Raw genomic sequence first — 21575 nt, 5'->3', positions numbered from 1 at the left:
CTGTGCTCCCAGGGTGGATTGGGTCCTTTCCCCAGGTGCTCAATCAGGGTTCAGGCCGTGACTCAGCAGCTCCCATAGAAGACTTTTGACAGGATATAAGGAAAAAATTGTTTACAGTAAGGGCAGCGAGGCAGTGGCACAGGGTGCCCAGAGAGGCGGTGGTGCCCCGTCCCTGCAGACACCCAAGGTCAGGGATGGGGCTCTGCACACTGATGGAGCTGGGAATGTCCCTCTTCATTGCAGGAGAGTGGGACCAGATGGCCTTCAAAGGTCTCTTCCGACTCAAGCAATTATATGATGCTATGGTTCTATGAAGTGCACTCGCACCCTAACATAAGCAGCATTCAGAGATTGGGGTGTTTGACAGGAGCAGAAAACAGAACCATAAAAGCAGATTTTTGAAAAAAAGAAATAAGAAGGATAATTGTACTTTATAAGATCTAAGTCTATCTGAAGTAAGGATTTCCTCTTCTCTCAGTAGGTCTGGGGTCTGTAAATGGATGTAGCTGACTTCCAGCTGCACCGATGCTGGCTATGCTCTACGGAGCACCATGTTTATGCTTGCAAAGACATAGCAATTTTTAGGCAATGGGGCTGCAGCCAATGGATTTGACAGGCAGGCTCTTGTATTGCATTTGAACATTATGAGAGCGATCCATGCACCATAAGGAGCAGAGACATTTCCCATCCCTACATGGGGACCAGCACGGTGTCCGGACGAGCCCTGCACACTGTGGTGCATAGGGTTTGCTTGGAGTGGCAACGGGCTGCACTTGTAGGGAAACACCTCAGGCACCAGAAGCACCATCCTCACCCTTGCATGGTCCATAATGCCTTCCAAGACTGAGCCTCTGGGTTATTGTGGGTGTCCCTGTAGCACCACGATGCTTTGTGTGGGAGCTCGTTGCCCTTTTTCCCCCACCAACCCAGAGGTGGCTGTGGAAGGCCATAACCACAGCAAACGAGCGAGTGTGGACGGGGCAGGATTTTTGCATTTGCAGACCATAAAAGGCAGATTTGTGCACACAGAGGAGGGGGAGCAGCCTGCAGAGAAGCTACAGAAATGGATGTTGGCACGAGTGCAACATACTATGGAACAGTGGTGATTTTGTTCTGCTATTCAAGGACGACTCAGTCGCATCAACCCCTGGACTCGTCATTACAGATGGCAGTCACAGAATCATTAAGGTTGGAGAAGACCTCCAGAACCACCTTAGTCCAACCCCAATCCATCCCCACCATGCCAGCTGACCACATCCCTCAGTGCCACATCTCCACACCCCCCAGGCTGGTGACTCCCCCACTCCCTGGGCAGCCTGTGCCAATACATCACCATTCCTTCCAAGAAGAAATTTCTCCTACCATCCAACCTGAACCTCCCCCGAAGGGAAGGCGAAAAGCTCTTCCTCCCAGCAGAAGGCACACAGGGCCAGAGCCTCATGCAGCTTCCGTCCCTGTGCACTTTGGAAAACCCATTGCAAAGTGAGGGCAGGGTCTTCTGGGGGCATTATTCCAGTTTCCCCAGGAACCCCTTCTTTAGCATCCAAACTGCCACCTCTTTTAAGGGGAGCTGGCAGGCACAGCTTTCAGATGGGCGATGTTCTACAGTTCCTGCATGGCGCACACCACTTTGGGTTGTGGCCGTTAGCATTGTTTGCATGGAAAAACACAGCTGTGAGCATCCGTAAGCTATTAAGCACAGCCTGGAGCTCACCCAGTGCTTCCCCACCTCTGCGCTCTGCTCCTCCTGCCCCTGCCCTGCCCCGGTCTCTCCCCACCCATGGGGGTTACAGCCAACAGGGATGGGCCGGTCATGGCCTTAAAAAACACATTACTAGAGCTAAACCAGGGCTTGAAAGACTGTAGGGAGCCAAATCTTTGTTGGTGTTGTTTCTCCCCTCCCAGGTTAACCTTTGAATGTGTGACCGCAGGCTTTTGGGCAGTGGGGCCGGGCCGACCTCTGGCAGTGGAATTTCACCCAGCAATTTCTGCAGTGGGAAGAAACCCTCCGAGCTCCTTGTCTGGCTTCAGAAGTAACTCGAAGTGCCTGTGGCATTGACAGATAAACATTCCAAAAGCCCTTACTGAGTCATGACCTCTCCTAAGAACAAGCGGACCTGCCAAGCCTGAGCTGGGCAGGGGAGCGTGGGGATGTGGTGTGGGATGGGTTTGGGATGAGGGACCGGGAATGTGGTTTGGGGCCAAGAGGGGATGTAGAACTGGGGGTGGGATCTGAGGCCGGGGCTGCCTCCCACCCCCAGCCGTGACTCAGACCCTTCTGATTCAGGGAGTGGATTTGTCCTCCTGATGTATCCCCATTTTGAAAGCACTGCTGTTCCCTCGGGTTAAGAGGGATCACAGAAGTTTTATGCGCACGCATCGCTCACTTTTGGTTGCATACATTTTGTAGGTTCTTTGTTTTCAAAATACTGAGCAAGTAAAACCAAAGTGATCAAATAGGGGAGCTGATTTTTATTTGGTTTGCTCAAAACCCTTTTGTTTGCTATGTGCTGCCGGCCCGCTTGCTCTGCAGGACACGCTCACAGAAGTGCATGAAGCTGTGCGTTGCTTTGCTCCGTCCTCCGGTCACCCCCACGGCTTTCATTTTTCAGTACTTTAATCTCAGCCTGGGGAAATCAGACCAAAGCACAAGTTCAGCTGAATGTCAGCAACCACAAAGCGTTTCCTGTAGGTGCTCAGAGTGCTGCAAAAGCACTGTGCTCCCATCGCAGCTCAGCCGTAGGGCTGGGGACCGCTCACCACAGCGCATGGCTCGCAGCATCCTACTGCTTTCTCCCTATCTCTGAACAGGCAATGCCATCCCAGCCATGTGCTGCAAGCAGCCACATGAGGAGCACGGAAATCATGTAGGAAGAAGCTCAGAACCCCAAACTCAGCGTGCATTTGCATTGCATGTGCCACGTTATCCCACTGAGGTGTGAGTGCAATTGGAAGCGGGTTGGGCAGCACAAATCCTGCAGCCCCACAGTTCCCCTTTATCTGCATGTGTGCAAACGGGATGAGTTGCCGGGTTAGAAAAGTATAAATAAAACGTTTAGAAAAGAAAAGAAGAAAGGGGGGAGGGGGAGGGGGGGGGAAGGGGGAAAAAAGGAAAAAAAGAAAAAGAAAAAGGAACCCAGCGCAATAAGAAAAGAAGAAGAAAAAGAAAAACAACAACAACAACAAAGTGCCTTTCTCCCCTCCCGCGGCAGCCGCTCCCTCCGGCTCCCGGCCCCGACCCCCTCCCGGCGGATCGCGGTGCCCGGCCCGCCCCCGGCCCGCCCCGGCCCGCCCCGGCCCCAGCCCCGGCCCCGCCGCTTCCCCGGGCCCGGCCGCAGGAGGCAGCGGGGCCGCGGCACCGCTGTGCCAGGTAGGGCCGGGAGGGGATATCGGAGGTGCCGGGAACAGGGAGCGGGGGGGTGCTCGGGGAGCGGGGGGGACTTTTGGGGCGCGCCGGAGGATGCTCCGAGGGGTGCCGGGGGGATGCTGGCTGAGTGCTGGGGGATGCTGCGGGGGTGCGTGGGAGAGCGCCGGGGGATGCTCCGGGAGTGTCCTTGGGGGTGTCCGGCCGGGGTGGGTGCTGGGGAGCGGCGGGGTGGCTCAGGGCGCTGGCGGGACCCCGGGCGTCACTGCATGCAAGCGGAGCTGCAGGCGGCACAGCCCTCCCCAGCCGCCCCGCTGCGGTTTTGCGAGCCCCAACCCAGCCAGCCCGGCGGCCTCTCCCCATTCCCGCAGAAACTCTCACTGCCGTCGCTCATTTTGCTCACTCTCCCTTACCCCCGATCCGCGCGTCCCGCAGGGTCCGTGGGTGCTGTACACTATGCAGGCAGAACTGAGTGCTCCATATAACTCCCCGAAAGGAGGGTGTAGCGAGGTGGGGTCCATTTCTGTTCCCAGGTAACCGCTATAGGACGAGAGGTGATGGCCTCATGTTGCACCGATGGAGCTTCAGATTGGATACTGGGGGAAATTTTTTTCTCAGAAAGGGTGGTAATGGACTGGTACAGACAGAGCAGGGAGGTGGTGAAGTTACCATCCCTGGAGGTGTTCCAGAACTGTGGGGATGTGGCACTGAGGGATACGAGCAGTGGGCACGGTGGGGGTGGGCTGGGGTTGGACTTGATGGTCTTGTGTATCTCTTCAGTTCTATGATCTGGGGCTTTCCACTTGCTCAGACTGAATGCTGTGGTGCCACGGCATGGTCAGAGCACTGAGGTCTGTGTCCCAAGTATGTGGGGGAGGCATTGGTTGGGTGATGGCAGAAAGTTGGTGAATGACTTCCAGTGCAATGCAGTAGGCTCAAGGTGGGAAGGTGGCTGCCCTGGGCGCAATGGTTCTCTTCCCTACGACTGTCCCGAGTGGGGTTGTCTCATTCATCTCCTTTCTGGAGGCATAACTGTGAGCTATGGGATATGGTACCTCCAAAAAGTGTTTCCTTTTCTGTGGCTGAGGAGCGATGAGGTGGCAGCTTTATCAAAATCACCCCAAAACTGGAATACAAAAGTACGGGATCCTGGTGCTGTGCTTACATGGGCCCTCTCCTTTCCCAGTCTGAGAACTCCCAAATTATTTGTGAACACAAACAGCAGTGACGGATCCCACTGCTGGGGAGAAGCGGGGCTCTTTGATACAGACCATATGGATCCCGTAGGATCCCACTCTCCCACACGGGACTTGTGTGATGAAGACTTTGCTCAGTCCCAGGGAATGGGTGACCCTGGCCGGGGCGCGGGACCGAGAAAGCTCAGCTCCAGCTTTCACACGCGGCCATCTCCGTGACAAAGCCATGGGGAGAAACCAGATGCAGAGAGCTCCTTAGCCCGTATTTATTTTAGGCCTCGGTGGAATTGATGATTCCGGAGGCTGCGAGTCCTACACATCTGAGGTTTCACATGAAAACGAAGCCGGACAGAGTTATTGTGGTTATTATGATAATATACTGCCAAAATGAATGGGTTGGAGGAGTCAGTAATGTGAAACAGAGTGGCTCCAGTCCTTTGGATTAGTTTGTTTTAAATCTGTAACTTCAGCCTGTTCCTCTGCTGAATGTGAGCCTCGGAGAGTGGCATTGTGCAGTGGGGGCTTGGTCAGAAGATGTAGGGAGTCCTCGCTGGCTGCTGCCTTCAGGGAGGTGGCACTGGGAGGGGAGTGAGGTGGCACATCCGTGCCGCTGCCCCTCAAGGCTGATGAGGTTAGGAAGCTTTGTACGTTGCTGTGGGTTTTTCCAGTCCCACAGACTCTGGGTTTCATCCCTAAGTAGGCACTTCTTACACAAGACCCCTTCTTACCCTCCTCCATCCTTTTTCCTCCCCCGGTGCTGAGTTCTGCACAGCAAGTGGCTGAGGAAGGGTGAGGCAGGAATGCTTATTCCAAAACCTGGGCTTGGTGGGTCACCTCCACACCCAGCTTCCAAAACACCCAAAGGACCCTTTGGTTTTCATTAAGAACCAAAGATTTTTCCTGCCTGGCTTGTGCCTAAGCTCAGGCTCATCCATGGAAAGTAAGCCAAGGGTGCACCAAACCCAGGCCACACCAAGGGCAGCCCTGCTGTCCTAAACTTGCTACCAGCTTTTTGACCACATGGATGGTCTTGACTTGCCCTAGGGTGAGAAGATGGAAAGCAGCAGCTTGAACAGGGCCAGAAGCCTCCAAACTGAAGGCATTAAGGCAAAAAGAGTAAATCATAGAATCATAGAATACCCCGAGTTGGAAAGGATCATTGAGTCCAACACCCGGCTCCACAATAGCATCAGAGTGATTAGAATGCCAGAAGTGAGGCGCTTCCGACCTCTGTCTGCTTTCTGACATTGGAGCGCTTTGGATTCGTGGTTTCAATTGACGTTTGGATCACCTGGCTCTGGGAAAGGAGACTTCGGGGAAAACATCACAGGTTTCAAGGAAGGTGATAAAATCATGAGCATCACCCGAGGTTTGTGAGGACTGTAGCTGGAATGAGCTGAAGGTCAGCTCAACAGAGGTTATCAACGCAAGGGATGAATGTGAGCATTTTCCTGTGCCGGTGAGCCATAAAAGAGGCAGAGCTGGGACATCCGATACCTCCCTGTCTCGTCCTGAACCGTCCCTAATGGACACGCTGGCAGGGAGCTCATTGCATTTATTAAACAGCAATAAGCAGCTTTAATAAAATCGGTATCCGCCGTCTGACGGGGTGCCTGGAGAGGCTCCTGGAGTTGTGCCGGGCCCGGCGCAGACCCTGGCCGTGATTCTCCTGCAGCACTGCTGCTTTGGGACATGGAGGTTTCTAGGATCAGCAGCCAGCCCTCAAGACCAAGAAGTTTTCAGACTTCTTTTTCTCCTCCTGGAAGGAAGCTCCTTCCCGTGCATTGCACTGGTTTTCTTCCTTTGCAGTGAAAACACGTTGAAAAGCCCAACAACAGCTGTTCCCAAGAGGCTGTGTTCATGTGTTCGAGCGCGGGTGTTGTGCAAGTCTGCAGACCGCTGGATGGAACAGGCGCTGCCGTAACCCTTTGGGCACTGCGCATGTTGAGGACGAGCACAGGGCTCCTGCTCTTCTGTGCTGTTTTGTGCCCGTCAGTCCCACCAGCACTGAGGAGGGGATGGGATTCTTTCTGTGAGGTGGAACCGGCAGGGATGTGGAAGGACAAGGGGGTCACATGGAGCTGCTTGGCACCATCTGGTTCCCATCATCTGTGGGAGCAGCCTCTGTGTGACAGCAAGCAGCTCTCGGACAGGACTTCAGTCCTCCATGGCACAAGGTATGAGCTGTGTGTGTCCCCAATGTGCAGCACTCTGGCAGGACCACCCGGGGCCATCAGCTGCCGGAAATGTGTGCCCTCCTCCCGCTCAGTGGGATGCAGCACACGAGGATCCAGGTCTGGGCACCCACCTCGTGCACTGTACCTTTGCTGTCTTAGATCCATCAAGAGCGGTCAGGCAATGAACAGGGAAGTGATTGAGTCACCATTCCTGGAAGTGTTCAGAGCCGTGCAGATGTGGCGCTGAGGGATGTGGGCAGTGGGCATGGTGGGGGTGGGCTGGGGTTGGGCTTGGGGATCTTAGAGGGCTTTTCCAACCCCAGTGATTCTGTGATTCCATGAAGCGCCAGCCTGGTTGGTGTGTTTTGACTCCATTCATTCACTGATTCCACCGGAATGCAGAGTTGAAGACCTTCAGTCTCGTGGGGATTCCATCTGGCCCGGGCTGTAGGTCTGATATGTGTAACTGCAATAAGGAAATACTCCAAGTAAAAGCTTCCTGCGAGGTCTTTCCTATGGGAACAAGGAAAGAATTCCTTGAGGCTCACTTTAAAATCAGTGCCGTACAGAAACATATCGGGTTTTACATCGTGCTGCTCCGTATAGAGAACAATCAACAAACCCCAATGAATGTGCTCAAAAAAGATGTGCAAGAGTAGCTAAAATACGAAAATCTGACCCAAAAGAGTTTAAGCGAGCAGTGAACAAGCTCCAGGATTGCTCAGAGCCCTGACCACAGGAGCTGTGGGGAGAGCAGAGCCGTACTGCGGGACAGCAGGGCTCATCCCTCGCCGTTCAAGTGTGCAGTGACCCCGGCCTTGGGGAGCACTCATGGGAGTGCTGCTTCCGTTTCTGCCCGTTTCCAGGCTGCCTGCTTCCTGCAGAGGCAAAACCCTTCTGCTTTTCTTGAAGCCGCATCTGCTAAAATCCCATGTTGCAGTCGCGTAAGCAAAATGAGCCTGCCGGAGTGCCTGCAGCGCTGTTTGGCAGACATTAAGTGGCTCCATGTGTTTCTTCCCGACTGACACAATCATCGGGGTTGCGCCTTTGGTAAGGAGCAGTGCTGGCCCCACTCCGTGCCAGCCGAAAGCCCATCCCCAAGTGTGGGCTGTGTGCAGGTGTGGGCACTTTGCCTTGGGAAGTGCCAAGTTTTGGAAAGTTCAGTGCTGAGGTAGAGGGTTGTTTCCTGCTGCAAGCCTGGGGGTGTCAGCAATTCTGCACAACCCTGCAGAGCCCTAGAGGCTGTGGGTGCAAGCATATGGGAGCTCCCAGGCTTGAATGCCAGGGTCATTGGGCTGGGGTCACTGGGGTGCCTGGCAGCACTGGGCTGTCCCTATCCTGTCCCTGTCCCCCGCCCTGCAGGGCTGCAGCAGGATTCATCCTTAACGCTGAGACCTTCTGCGGCTGCTAATGAGGATGCTGCCTCTTAATTGAGGCAGCTGCTGATGTGTCCCTGCCAGGCGCCAGGCACAGTAGCTGATGGATGTGCTCAGCCTGCGAGGTGCAGCGTGCAGGGAGCCGGCCCGGGCACAGCAAGCAGCACCAGGTATAATAGGAACTGTGGTGTTAATCATTGACCGTCTCTTAAATAATCTTTCTGATAGAGGGGACAGCCCTTGAGCAGCACTTGGTGTTTTCGTGAAAAAGAGAGATGTGCTGTGAAGAGTGGCTCATTGCATGCAGCAGGCTTGGGCTGTCCTTGGGAAGGTCGCAGGAGATCGATGCTTTGGTTTGCTGGAAAATGAATCCCTTTTTCGTGCTCCTTATCATAAACTTGTGTTTGCTTTTCCAGCAAGGTCGCTGGGGCGCTGACCAATGTCCCAGCAGCAGGCGGGGAGCTGGGAGGGATCCTGGGCTCTGCAGGGGGTATGAGCGGCAGCGGGACAGCTGCTGTCCTGGTGTTGGTTGTCCTTCTGCAATGAGGTGCCAGCGTGTTGCTGCAGTGCAGGAGGAAAATGACAGAGCTGAAAAAGATGTGGTGTTGTAGCTAATGAGATTGCGTTACTGCGCTGCTCCGTGGGGTGAGTTATCTGCTTGGGTGCTGTCACAGGGTTAAATGCTGTTAATTCAAAGTCACCGGCAAGATGCTTGCAGGGAAAGAAACCCGTGTCTGTCTTTCTCTCGGTTATTTGCTTTGAAAATCTGCTGCTCTTGGCTCTGCTGGCTGAGGGGAGTGAGGGAGGGAGCAGCAAGGGACAGGGGAAGGAAGGGAAGGGTTAAAGAAACCGTACCAGGCATGGCCATAAGGCAGCACTGGGCACTGTGAGGGGCAGGCAATTAGGTGCATTGGGTCTGTGCTGCTGCCTTCCTGCTTATTTGCCTCCCCAGTTTCCCTTTCTGTATATGTATTTATGGCTGACTTGAGAACAGAAATGCTGCTCAGACCTGGACTGATCCCCTCCTAAAAGCTAAAATACAGTGCTGCAGTGTGTGTCCTTTGGGTTATGCAACATGGGAAGGGGCAGGACATACAGAACCCAGCCCAGCTCAGCACACTGGGGCCTGCAGGATGGAGACTTACCAGAAAGGGCTGTCCTCCCTCAAGCCTTGGGCAGGGGCTCCCAGAGCTGGGAGGTGAGGACAGGCACTGTGCACGAGGACGTTGTCGTGCATGAGGACATCACCATGCTTGAGGACACTGCTGTGCACGAGGCGATTTTGAAGTAGGTTGGTTGAAAGGGAAAAGTGACAGCATCAGTTTGGACTGCAGAGTTGGGGCCCAGCCAGCTCATAAACGAACCAATTAGGTGTAATTATCTAGATATTAAAAAACATCCTATTGCCTGGCTTTCTTTTTTCCCCTCCCTCTAAATAAATGACCTAGAAGAGTGAAATGTAACTGGTCGGACTGTAGCTGGGATTCATAATTGCTCTGTAATTGGCTGTAATTGGAAAATTAAAAAAAAAACATTTGAGGGAGAGGTTAGTGTTCATTTTGGCACATGCTGTTCGTTGGCAGAAGGAGACAGAATTGCCTTCTATAGTGAAAGTGTGGTTAATTTGCCGAGGTACTGCAGCGGGCTGAGCTGGAGGAGGTGCCAGCCCAGAGGTGTTGGGAGCACCGATGTTCTCTGCAGTGGTGGCCCTACAAGCTTTCCATCTGGGTATAAACTGGCAATGAACTTGTTTGCCCTAATGAAGAAACTGATTGTTTCTTTGGAAGGTTTTGATCCTTCAAAGCATGTATCCCTTGGTAACAATACAGCAGGATGTGACTGCGTTTTCCCTCTGGTCTTTGTTGTAGTTAATACATCATTAAAAAATGTTGCAGTTAAATAGTCATTTCAGTGCTTCTAGAAGGGAATAGCAGCAGCACCTCTCTATTCCATATATCCTTATCTTGCCATTTCCATATGAAGAAAGCCGAGATACAAAAAGCAAAAATAAGGAAGAGAAAGAGAATTGAGAAGATGCAGAGCAGAGAAGAGCAGGGAGCAGAGCTTCTTCTGAACCTGAGAACGAGCAAGTGGTCTCTGGGACAGTTCTGCTGAGGGATGCTGCAGAACTGAAAATGGGGAGAGCAGCACAACCAGTGCTGGATGAGAATGGTGTTGGGTGAAGCGAAGGGCAAAGGTGGGCTGCAGCCCTGGAAAGGGAGCTCTGGAAGTTCAGCCAAGTGCTAAAGCCCTTACGAAGGCAAAATATTAAATGCAGCAAATGAAGTCAGACCCTGACAGTTTGATCAATGAGGTGAATGTGAGTGGGATTCTGAAATGAAGAGTCCCAGTGTCCTTCCCAGCAGCTGGGCAGGCCTGGTACAGGCCATGCTGCATGTACCTGCCTTGAAAGCCTTTTGTAGCTCAGGGATCAGCTTAGAGGATAAGATGTTGAGCTGCTGTGAGATGTGGCCAGGACCCACACTGAGGGGAAATCTTAACCAGAAAACCACACTTTTGCAGCCAAACCCAGCTGTAGTGCTGAGATGTTCCATGAGAACATGTTCCATCTCCCTACCTGGGAGCTGGCTGTTCCTGCTGGTGAAGGAGCCGCTGATTCCAGCATGCCTGGAAGCGCTGAGCCGCCCAGCCAGGCTGCAGAATGTGGGAAGTGAGGGGGTCCTGTGGAGGTGTGGGAACCTTTCAGATTAATTCAGTTCAGTTCATGGAGTATTTTTATATTAAAAATATTTGTTTCTTTTTTTCCAAGAGTGATCTGGCTCATCTGCCCCAGTGTGTCAGAGGATGGGGCACTGACAGCCTGAGCAGAGCACCACCATGGAGAAGACAGATGGTATGGATGGTTCTTTGCTCATTTATTTCTTGGAAAAAAAAAAAAAAAAAAAAAAGAAAATCATATAAGCCCTGAAGTCATTTCCTTACCAGAAAAACAGTAAATTAACCATTTACTATAGATATGTCCTTCTAGAGCAAGGAGACCAAATTGCATCATTTGTACACTACCTAAACCACAGCAAAACCCCTGTGCAGCTCTTGGAGTCCCACACAGATTTGCCCTCCCATCACTGTCAGACCTGCTCCTGCTCTGCTCCTGGCTCTGCCTTCACACCTGGCTACCCAGCAGGGTGTTTTCCCTTTACTGTTCCCATGATCTCAAGCAATTTTGGGCTTCCTCAGTGCTGTGCTTCCCCAGTACACCTCTGTAGAACCAGATCTGACCTTGGAGGTGCAGCATCTCCATGAGCATTACGATGAGGATGCACAGCCCCTTGGTCTTGTGGTGGCCCTTGGGTGAAGGAGCCAGTCTTTGTTAAATTAGCAGGTCATTAGGCTGCTGTGCCTAGGGTTTGCCCCTAGAGCTGTGGCCAAGGACGGGTCGAGGTCAGAAATGAATGGAACGGATGAAGGAAGTGGTAACATTTCCCTCCTGCTCTAAACCTCTATTTAATTTTTTTTTGTTTGCTTTTGATCTACCAACATTCAATCTTTTTCCCTTTCCCTGTGGTTGTTCCAGCAGCCGGCCAGCCACCCCTGCCCAATGGGGACGGGGAGCAGCCCCGCAGCCTCCCTTACTCCTTGGAAACACCGTATGGCTTCCACCTGGACCTGGACTTTCTCAAGTATGTGGATGACATTGAGAAAGGGAACACCATCAGGAGGGTCCACATCCACCGCAAAGCCAAGCAGCCCAAATTCAGCACTCTGCCCCGAAACTTCAGCCTGCCTGAGAACGGCTCCCATGGCTACGCAGCCTCCACTGGGCCTGGCTGGCCAGCTGCCACGTACCGTGCACAGCGCAAGGCGTCCCTGGGGGCAGAGGAGATATCACGGGCCCCACTGCCCAGCGAGGAGCCCAGTTACCGCAGGAAGGCTCTCCTGGCCGAGACGCGACGGCACGCTGAGCTGGTGCGCTGTGAGGATGAGCTCCGGGGGCGGCCGCAGCTGCTGCGGGCATCCAGCCTGCCTGCAGCACTGCCACCCGGCCAGGCCCCGGCCAGCGATGGCTGTGTGCCATGTCCCCTCCTGCCCAGTGACAATGGGAGCTGCCCGGAAAGCACGTTCCGTCCCATGCCACGTTCACCCGATGGCATCGCCTCGCTGCCATCTCTCATGTTGAGTCCTGGGGCAGAGTTGGCCTCGCAGCAGCAGGAATGGCCAGGGAAAGGTGGCCTTGTGCGGGATGTCCCCAAGGAGAGGGCACAGCCCCTATGGCAGGGCCAGCACTCTGCTGTGCAGCTACAGGTGGTGATGGAAAGCCGGGGCGAGGAGGGTGATGCCAGTGATGCCACCAATGGTAGCACCCTGGTCTCAGCCTCACCAGGTGCCTTGCAGCTTGCAGATGAAAGCACAAACCATGGGAAAGCAGGGGGAAGCGTAAGTGAAATTGCTCTGAATGTGCTGAAGGAAGGTGAGGGCAGGTGTGCCCATGCCCAAGAGAAGAAGGAGCAGGGAGGAGATGCAGGAGAGCCCGGTGGGATCGCTGCACTGAAGCAGCACATTGCTGCACTGGAGGAGCAGCTGGACAGGAAGAAAGAAGAGCTGGAGCAGATCAGAGCAGTGCTGAAGCAGCAGGATCATAAGATCAAGGAAAAGGAGAAGAGCATTCAGTTACTGGCCAGCTCCAAAGCCCAGCTGGAGGAGCAGCTGTGCCGGGAGAACACACGAGAGGACGCGGTGTCTTCCATGCAGCGTGGCAGCATGCTGCAGTGCAACGATGTCGCGGTGAACACTGAACTCTCATATGTGAATGGCTCCAAGCAAGTCCACGATAAGGGCATCAATGTAAATATCCCACTTTCCACCAAATCCATAGGATGTGGCATCCGCAGAGCGGACAATGGAAACTTGCTGGCAGCGGAGCTGAGTGCTCAGGGATGGGCTGATGTTGGCACCAGTGGTGGTGGAGATGGACACTTTGCCAAGCTCTCAGAGACTGAAGCTGGCCTGGAGCCTGGCCTTCACGCCCCGGGCTTCACCGAGCTGAAGATTGATGAGCAGCTCAGCGATGACAACCAAAACCAAAGGAATAGCTGTGACACCCAGAGCCTCGCTGCTCGTGCAGCGGCTGCGGAAAGCTATCGAACAAAAAGAACTGGCTCAAGTGCAGACGAAAATGAGGCAGGCTTTGGTGAAGACAAAACTGAAGATGGGATGGGAGAGGAAGGTCTCCCTGACCCCAAAGATTTCCCTGCTGTTGACCCCATAGGCCAATATGTAAAGAAAATCCAGGAGCTGCTGCAGGAGCAGTGGATGTGTTTGGAGCACGGCTACCCTGAGCTGGCGAGCGCTATCAAACAGCCGGCCTCTAAGCTCAGCTCCATCCAGAACCAATTAGTTAATTCCTTAAACTCGTTGCTGTCTGCCTACTCTTCGCAGAGGCCAGCAGATAAGGAGAATTCAAACACGCACTATCAGCAGTTGGGTAAATAACATTGGCATAGGTTTCAACATGTCCGGCCGAATCTCTTGCCATCTGATGGAGTATCGGACAGGTGCAATGTGACGGAGCTCAGTGGGGTACTAGTATCAGAGAGATTGGGAATAGCCCCTCCTCAAAATGTGTCTTTGAGAAAGGCAAATCTCTACACATCATAAGCTATACAATCTTAAAATAAAATAAAATAAAATAAAATAAAACCTGAATAACAGCTGATAAAGCTGTGACTCAGTTATACACAAGATCACATCCAAAACTGGCCAAACTTGTGGCTATTCCATCAAATAACCCTGCTTGCCATTCCTCTCAATTGGATGTCTTAATTTGAAAGAACACGGGGATCAGATGTTCATCTGGGCTAAATTAGCATAAAGTTCACCAGAACCAAAACCAATTCAAGCTGACCGAGCAGCTAGGCTGGGAACAGACCTGTCCCCAGTCACACAGCTGTTCAGCTAGAGTAATTATATGATGCTGAGAATCATAGAATCATAGGATGGCTTGGGTTGGAAGGCTCCGACCCCCCTGCTGCCTGCAGGGCCACCAACCTCCATGTCTGATACTAGAATCTAAAGCCAAATCCCTGTTCACTGTTGGAAGGACCTTGCAAATAGATAAGTGACCCGTTACATGCAATAAGTAGAGAGGCTATTCAAACTCTGATGGAAAGATTTATCTATGTAGTATTATAGGAGAGGTTGTAACGTTAGTACTGAAAAAAAAAAAAAAAAGATAAAACATTATAACATTATTACAAGAGTAAAGCCTGCTTATATTCACAGAGCACATATGTAATTCCCAGCTGTATATTTTGTATTCACAGCCACTGGAAGATGTTAGAGACCTGTATGGTAAAGGTGGCAGGGCAGGTTCAGAGTGTGGCTGGATGCATCAGTGTTTTTGCAAGGCATAAAGAATCCTGTAAGATGAAGTAATGAGATGCTTACGGTTATGATTTCCAGTTTGTTGCTACAAGTTGGGAATGATCACTGATAATTATGGCACACCTGCTTAATTAATCTATTATTTTGTATTTTGCTAGAAACCTCATCAACCACAAGTCTTAAATCTATCATGAAAAAGAAAGGTTATGGCTCCCATGCAGGAGGCAATGGGACCAAAAAGAATCTTCAGTTTGTTGGGGTAAATGGTGGGTAAGCATCCGTTACGAAGATAAAACTGCCTTCAATGTGTAATGCCCTCTGTATCGCTGAAAAAATTCTTTTTCTCCTCTTTTCTTCTCAAAACCTCTTGATTAAAAGGCCATTTGAAATGGAGCCTCTTTCCTCCCTTCTTTAACCCAGCACTGATAACCTGTAGTGACCCTGCAGACAGGCCCAGGATGATGGTGCTGTCAGGGCAGTGAGGGACATCCCTGGGGACTGATACGCTGTGCACACCAAACTCTTGGGGCTTCCTCCAGAGCCCAGATGGGTCTGTGGGAGGATTCCCACTAACTTTATGGGGTTTGGAGGAGGTCAGCACTGGCTGGGTAGGTGTGCTGCCACTAACTTGTCTCTGCAACAGCCAACGAAAGTTGGGCCAGGAGCAGAGAAAAGGCCATTTCAGTAAATGAGGACTTACCCTGGTGGGAAGGAGACCCTCATGTCAGTTGTGCTCTGATAACCATTCCCTGTGTACCTAGTAGCTAATTCAGTTTGGCTTTTAAGCTAACTGGCTGCAGCAACATGTGCTTTACATGTGTTTCTAAGAGCACCTGCCCTACCAAGGAATACTTGGTAGTGGAGAGGGCAGAAGGCATTTTGCTCCCCACGTGAAGCTCTGTGTGCAAGTTTGAATGCTGGTTTCTGCTCATCTATGCTTCTCCACCCAGTTTCCAGCTCTGTGGCTACTGCTCTTGGCTTTACTTGCTCTTGTTGAGTAGCGCTTCTCCTAACAGCCACTGAAATGGCACAGCGTGTAGCAAGTAGAGGAGTCCTGGCTAAAGTCAGAATTGTTTTGGGTTCATCACAGCTAAACGTATTCTCACAGAAGATACTTTTGATATGAATGCTTTCAGACAACCACAAGAGGTCTCTCTAGCAGGGCTGCTTGAATGGTGGACTCAAGTCCGTTGGAACTGCACGCATGTTTTTGTTGGCATTCTGCCTGCCTTACCTTGCCACAGAGTCCATGTAGTCCCTGAAGTAACCTTGCCTGCTGCTAACTGATTGCTTCTATCATGCTCCTGCTGGTTTAGGAAGCCAAAAGAGACTAACCCTAGGTCTGGCTGTGGCTCTACCCTTGTAACTTGCATATCACTCCAGGCTTCATTCAAGGCCCATTGGAGTCAGTGGGTGTCTTCAATGAGTCTTGGTCAAGCCTTGCGTTTGTAGGTGGGGAAGGAGTGAATAACATGTGGTGTCCCCAAATAGCTACGAAACAACTTCAAGTGAAGACACAAGTTGTGAAGACAGCCCATCAGATGGGGACATGGAGAGTGACACAGAGAGAGGAGCTGGTGGTCTGGAGCCCACGCAGGAACAAGGCGGAGGTGGAAGTGAGGGAGCTTCATTTGTGACCTCTGTGCAGGAGACACGAGAAGACGATGACCTGCAGGAACCTGGGGCAGAAACAGCACCTTGCACTCAGCACAAGGCTGACAGGTAACCAGAAAGCCTAGTAGCAGTTGTGCTTCCCATAACGTTTCTGAACCTACAGGACATATGGCACTGTGTTCGGTCACCCCCATGGGGCTTTGTGTGCTCAGAGGAAAGGCAGTCTTTGGCTTCCATAGGCACTGGAAAAGAGTTTAAAGAGCTAAATATTTTTGGAGTTACTCCACAATCTAGTGGGGATTGATTCAGGCCCCACAGCTGATTGTGGAAAAGGCGGAGTGAGTCATGTTTGGTGAGAATTAGCTCATTTCTCTCTCCTCAACTAAACTTTTTAAGTCAAGTCCCTTGCAGATGCAGGGATAAAATTTCTTTTTCCAGCTTTGGGGTTCTTGTAAATGATGAAGTTCCTACAGATCTGGGTCTCTGGACTTAAAGACTTTTAGAAAGGTGCTTGGCTATGTACCTAAAATCTGTTTCAAGTCAGTGGGACAACTTGTATCCATAAAGTTAAGCGTTTAAACAAGCGTTTAAAATATTCTGACCTAAACTGCACATTATCCCTCCTTCTTCAATGCCACTTGCAAATTGTGCTTCATGATAGACTTAACAAAGTATTTTCCCTTTAGCTGCAAACCCTCTGAAGATTTCCTCGCTGCCTGCCAGCTGCTCAGCCAGCACCTCTCCGAAATAAGGGCCACGAGTGACCAGCATCTGGTACAGATATTTTTCAATCAAATTCCAACTGCAGTTCCCACTCTCTGTTACCTATGATGGATAAAATTGTCCTAATGTTGCACAGCAGGCTGTGCCCTGCCATGCTATGGGTAAGGAGATGGGACAAGATGGAAAAAGGAGATTAAAGCTTTCTCTGCTTACTCATTCACATTACCACAGGAAATTCCTTTCCCCCTCGAGTTAGAACAGCAATCACAAAACCACAAGCTGAGTACTGGCTGGAGGATGCCAGCACAGAGGACGATTTGCTGGGGCAGTAGCAGGTTTGCAGAATGACAACCCTTCTGCTCTCCTGGAATGGGACCTTAACACTGCATTTCCAAACCCAGCCGGTGCACCATTTTCTCTCAGATTTTTCTCCATCTGAACAGGAAGCTATGGTGTTCATCCCCTCTGAGAAGTGACAGTGCAAATGTAGTTGCAGAGAGACTCCAAGTGACTAATCAGCTCTAGTGGCTGCTCATTAAGCTTTTGTGGTTTTTGGCATATTTTTAAGGGTGATGCTCTCCTGAAGTGCTTTGCTACATCAGGTGGAGAAGAAGAGCATCCAGAACACAGACCATGCTATATGGGGGAAGGTACCAACTGCAGCCTGGCTGCTCCTAGAGGCTGCTGGGGGATAGCAATGGCAGGGCCAGTAGTCACTGTGGATTTGAGGTAGAAGAGCAGTTTGTATGTGTATCATTGTTTTTATTTTGGTAAGAGGAATCCCTTTGAGAGCTAGGTTGGCTCAGGGATAGGTACTCCCTGAGGATTCAGCATGCAATAGGAGGGTGGGCAGGGTGCCAGGCTCACCCACAGCCCAGGGGTAACACTGACATTGGTGTTCACAGCGGCACGTCCTCAGCACCATCTGCCAGGAGTGGTTCCAGGTGTCAAGTCGCAAGTCCTCCAGCCCTGAGGTGGTCACAGCCTATCTGCAGGCACTGGGCACCATCCAGCCGCAGCTGCTGGAGGCAGTGGTCAACATGGCCGACAGGAATGGCAACACGGCTCTTCACTACAGCATCTCCCACTCCAATTTCACGATTGCAAAGCTCCTGCTGGACACAGGTAGGAGCAGCAGCTCTCTGCTGAGCAATGGCTTTGTTGGGTACGGCTGTGGAAGTTGCTTTGTGCTGCTCGCCTGGCAGGGCCATGGTGGGCAAAGCCAGGCCATGGGGTCCATGAATGGTCCCAGATGTAGCAAGTGGTGAATGAGAGCCCAGGCCCTCCCAGGAAGTCTATCTGGGAGCAAAGCAAGGTGGAACAGAGACAGGGTTGGGAACCAGCTACAGCCAACATGCAATCGTGTAGTTTGACATCCAGTAGACTGGTGTGGAGCCAAGATCTACTGAGGAGACACAGCTGAGCTGGAGACCAGCACCCTCCCACAGAGGTCAGCTGCAGGCCCATGAGTGTGCATGAGGGTGTCAGCTGAAGCTCATCAAGGGCATTAAGGCTCATTAGTGTTCAGGGCTTTGGAAATGGCTCAGGGTAACTGTGGATGAGGGGTTCTGATGGGATGGAGCACGTGCTGTTCAGCCCAGCCAGTGGCTCCCACAGCTTCTTGTAGCAGCTGGTGCCATGTTATGGCTCAAAGCAGGAGGCTCAGACCCCTGGTAGCATAACAAACCCCACAGTGCCAGAGGAAAACTGCATTTTAAACTATTGAACTTTCAGCTCACATGGCAAAGAAAAGGGACTTTCAGCTGAGATTGTACTGAGGGAAAAAATGCACACGCTTTCAGAAAGAATAGGGACACTTTGGCCTCTTTTCATGGGCAAGACAATCTGCTAAATGTTAGGAAAATGGCATATTATCATACACATCTATGCAGCCATTGTTGCTGCTGCTCGCAGGCAGCCCCAGGAGCCTGCCCTGCCCCGGATCACGGGAGCAGCGCGCTTCTGAAGAGCGTTTGCCAGTGGGATCCTTGTAGCTGGAAACTGGCCCTTCAAGCTGAAACGAAACCAAATAGAGCACTCAAGAACAGCACAAGAACTCCTAGACTAAAAAGCGCATTTTGTTGTGAAACGTGTCCATGTCTTCAGCAATTAACTGTAGAGATACTTGGTGGTGTGCTCCACCGTGGGGCGATCTTCACCTTTCCGCTGCTCCCTCGCTTTAGGAGGTAAAACAAACAGCTGTAGGCCTGGGAGCTGCCCAGGGCATACATCATACCATATCTTTTAGGGATATATAGTTTGATTATGGTCATCAAAGTTAATTGAGTTGTCCTCAGGAACTATAATGAAGCAATATATAGTACCAAAGCTTGTTCAATGCCATGCTAACAAGACCATTAATGAACAGATATTTAATGCAGATAAGGCTCGGTCCTGTATAACTATGGGACCTCCTGCTGAGTTTCCTCATTTCTCAGTCAGATCCTTCCCCTCAGCCAGGCGGCACTGCTGGCCTTTACAGCCACAGCCACCTTCCCCTTCCTCACGCACACTATGACTAACTCTTTGCTCTCCTTCCCTCGGCTCCCTCCTTGCTGGGCTGAATCCCACTTGTCCCCCTGCATTCTCTGCCAGGGGTCTGCCGCCTGGACCTGCCGAACCAGGCGGGCTACACGGCTGTGATGCTCACCCCGCTGGTGGCTGCCGAGACAGATGAAGACATGGCAGTGGTGATGAGGCTGCTGAAGGAGGGGGATGTCAATGTGCGAGCCGCTCAGGTGTGTTGGGTGAAGGGCAGCCTGTCTATGGGAATGTGTGTTTGGCAGAAACATTTCCAAACCCAATCTGGCCAACCTCTGGCCCATCTGTGTGCAACGACAGTGGACAAATTCCTGTTGGTCCCACAGCTATCTGGGCTGGAAGGAAAGATAGGATCTTCACTGAGGGTTTGGTGAAAGCAAAGCGGATGCAGCACAGGTTCAGACTGTGGCTATGAAAATGAGGGAATAACCTCCCCTCATGTCTCTGGGAATAACTCAGGGGATGCAATTCCAGTGCCTCATGCTGAACAAACCACAGCAGGCAGTGGGTGGGAGTTGCTGTTTCCCAAAAATGACAAGAGCAACCCCAGCAGAACTGCAGAGCGCCCACACCACAGCTCCCTGCAGCACCAGGCGAAAGCTAAGGAATGTAAGGAAGGTTGAATGTTTTGCAAAATCCTTTTTCTGAACTAAATAGTTCAAATCTGCAGCCCAGGAGGGGAGGTTGGGGCGGCCATTTTGTTGTAGATTCACACATTTGTCCCAGAAGTAGCAACGCCTTTGTCCAACCAGCCAGCAATTAGTGCTGAAGAGCCCAGGAGGGCGATATGTTGTGAAGGACTGATCTGAGCTGTGTGTTCTGCAGGGAGGGCAGACGGCCCTGATGCTCGGGGTGAGCCACGAGCGGGAGGCCATGGTGCGGGCCCTGCTGGCCTGCCATGCCGACGTCAACCTGCAGGACGAGCAGGGCAGCACGGCGCTGATGGTGGCCTGCCGGCAGGGCAGCACTGACATGGTCAGGCTTCTGCTGGCCCAGCCTGGCTGCCAGCTGGCGCTGACGGACAAGGTGAGGTGTGCTCGGGCCCTGCACAGCCTGGAGCCGGCTGCACTACACGCGGCGTGGTTCGGCTGGGCTGACTGAGGCCAGGCTGCCGGCTTTGGGCCTGGTGAACGTGGCTAGGCCGTGTGTTGGTCACATCAATGCCACCTGTCCCTCCTGCAGGACGGAGACACAGCGCTGTCCATTGCCCAGAGGAGCGCCCATGAGGACATCGCTGCACTGCTACACAGTGCCCAGCATGGCCCCAACGACTGAACCTGGCAAGGAGGAGGCGGAGAGGGAGAAGAGCAACCACAGCTGGGGTCACTCCCCTCATTAACCCACTTCTGTACCCACATTGCCACCAACAGCTCAAATTCTGTTTTGCAGAGTGAAGTTTCTGGACTGCCTTCTGTTAACACTCGCTGCGCAGTGCTGGCGGAACAGCAGCCGAATGGAAAGAGCTGTTCCAGCCTTCACCAGGGCCGCCCTTTTAATCGAGCACTTACCTGTATTGCATTTAACTTGTAATTTGTGTCCTAATATTTATTATTAGCTCTCCTTGTAATAGGAGGCAGCGATTGTTCGTATAGGTACCAACAAACACAAGTCCGACGGTTTACAGAAAGTATAACATCCTATTTATGTTTGCACATGTGGGCCTGATGTAAGAATTAAACATTAATGCTGTAGGAAATTATTTGAGTACAGCAGACCCAAACGCACAGACACTGTTTTGCCTGGACTCAGATTTACCATATGGCTCTTATTTTTTCTAATTAAGTTCAAGCTGATGGGGAAATGAAGCCCATTGGTGTGCATGGAGCCCAAACCACTCTGTGAGAGCAGGCAGGGATTTAGCACAACATCCTCACCCCAGCTAAGAGCAAATCTCTTGTTTTCAGCTGATGTGTTGGTGTCTGCTTTGTTTGCTTTGCTTCCACCATGTCTTTAGGTGGAAGCTCTCACCTCGCAAAACACCCACCTTGCCTTTTTTAACCCCACCCCCCAACACAGTTACCTCCCCCACATATGAATAAACCCAAGTTAAACTTTGACCTGCATTTGCTGTTGTTCCTGCTACCCTCGGCAGGCCAAAGGGATGGACGGACAGACCTCCAAAAGCAGAAGGGCCTGGAAGAGAGCCCTTCACACACTGCACACACACACACTCCATTAAATCACTTTTTAGCTCCTCTTGTCCCCGCAGCCTCCGGATGTTTGTTTTCATTTCTTGGCCTCA

General features: G+C 51.9%; 1 protein-coding gene across 6 annotated transcripts; it reads left to right on the top strand.

Annotated features, from left to right (window-relative positions):
• Positions 1 to 3324: 3324 nt before the first annotated feature.
• KANK4 (KN motif and ankyrin repeat domains 4) lies at positions 3325 to 21390 on the top strand. Of its 6 annotated transcripts, none has more exons than XM_015291158.4 (10): positions 3325 to 3370; positions 10884 to 10967; positions 11652 to 13556; positions 14614 to 14725; positions 15947 to 16177; positions 16756 to 16843; positions 17698 to 17917; positions 19388 to 19530; positions 20159 to 20359; positions 20516 to 21390. In XM_015291158.4, exons 2-10 carry the CDS (start codon positions 10952 to 10954, stop codon positions 20606 to 20608), a joined length of 3009 nt encoding a protein of 1002 aa, XP_015146644.2. In that variant the 5' UTR covers positions 3325 to 3370; positions 10884 to 10951; the 3' UTR covers positions 20609 to 21390. The 6 variants fall into 6 exon arrangements, with proteins under 6 accessions (XP_015146644.2, XP_015146641.2, XP_025009044.2 ...); XM_015291155.4 differs by having other exon boundaries at positions 11649 to 13556; XM_025153276.3 differs by lacking the exon at positions 3325 to 3370 and adding an exon at positions 8204 to 8283.
• Positions 21391 to 21575: the final 185 nt, after the last annotated feature.

This window comes from Gallus gallus, chromosome 8, assembly GCF_016699485.2.
Source record: "Gallus gallus isolate bGalGal1 chromosome 8, bGalGal1.mat.broiler.GRCg7b, whole genome shotgun sequence".
In the NCBI taxonomy this organism is placed as follows: domain Eukaryota; kingdom Metazoa; phylum Chordata; class Aves; order Galliformes; family Phasianidae; genus Gallus; species Gallus gallus.
This window is presented reverse-complemented; position numbering and strand designations above follow the sequence as displayed.

What these genes read in the sequence shown, in the direction of transcription:
- KANK4 (XM_015291155.4), top strand. An exon ending in TTTGTTGGGGTAAATGGTGG is followed by an intron (nt 14,726 to 15,946) that starts GTAAGCATCCGT and finishes GTCCCCAAATAG; the next exon opens with CTACGAAACAACTTCAAGTG. An exon ending in AGCTGGCGCTGACGGACAAG is followed by an intron (nt 20,360 to 20,515) that starts GTGAGGTGTGCT and finishes TCCCTCCTGCAG; the next exon opens with GACGGAGACACAGCGCTGTC.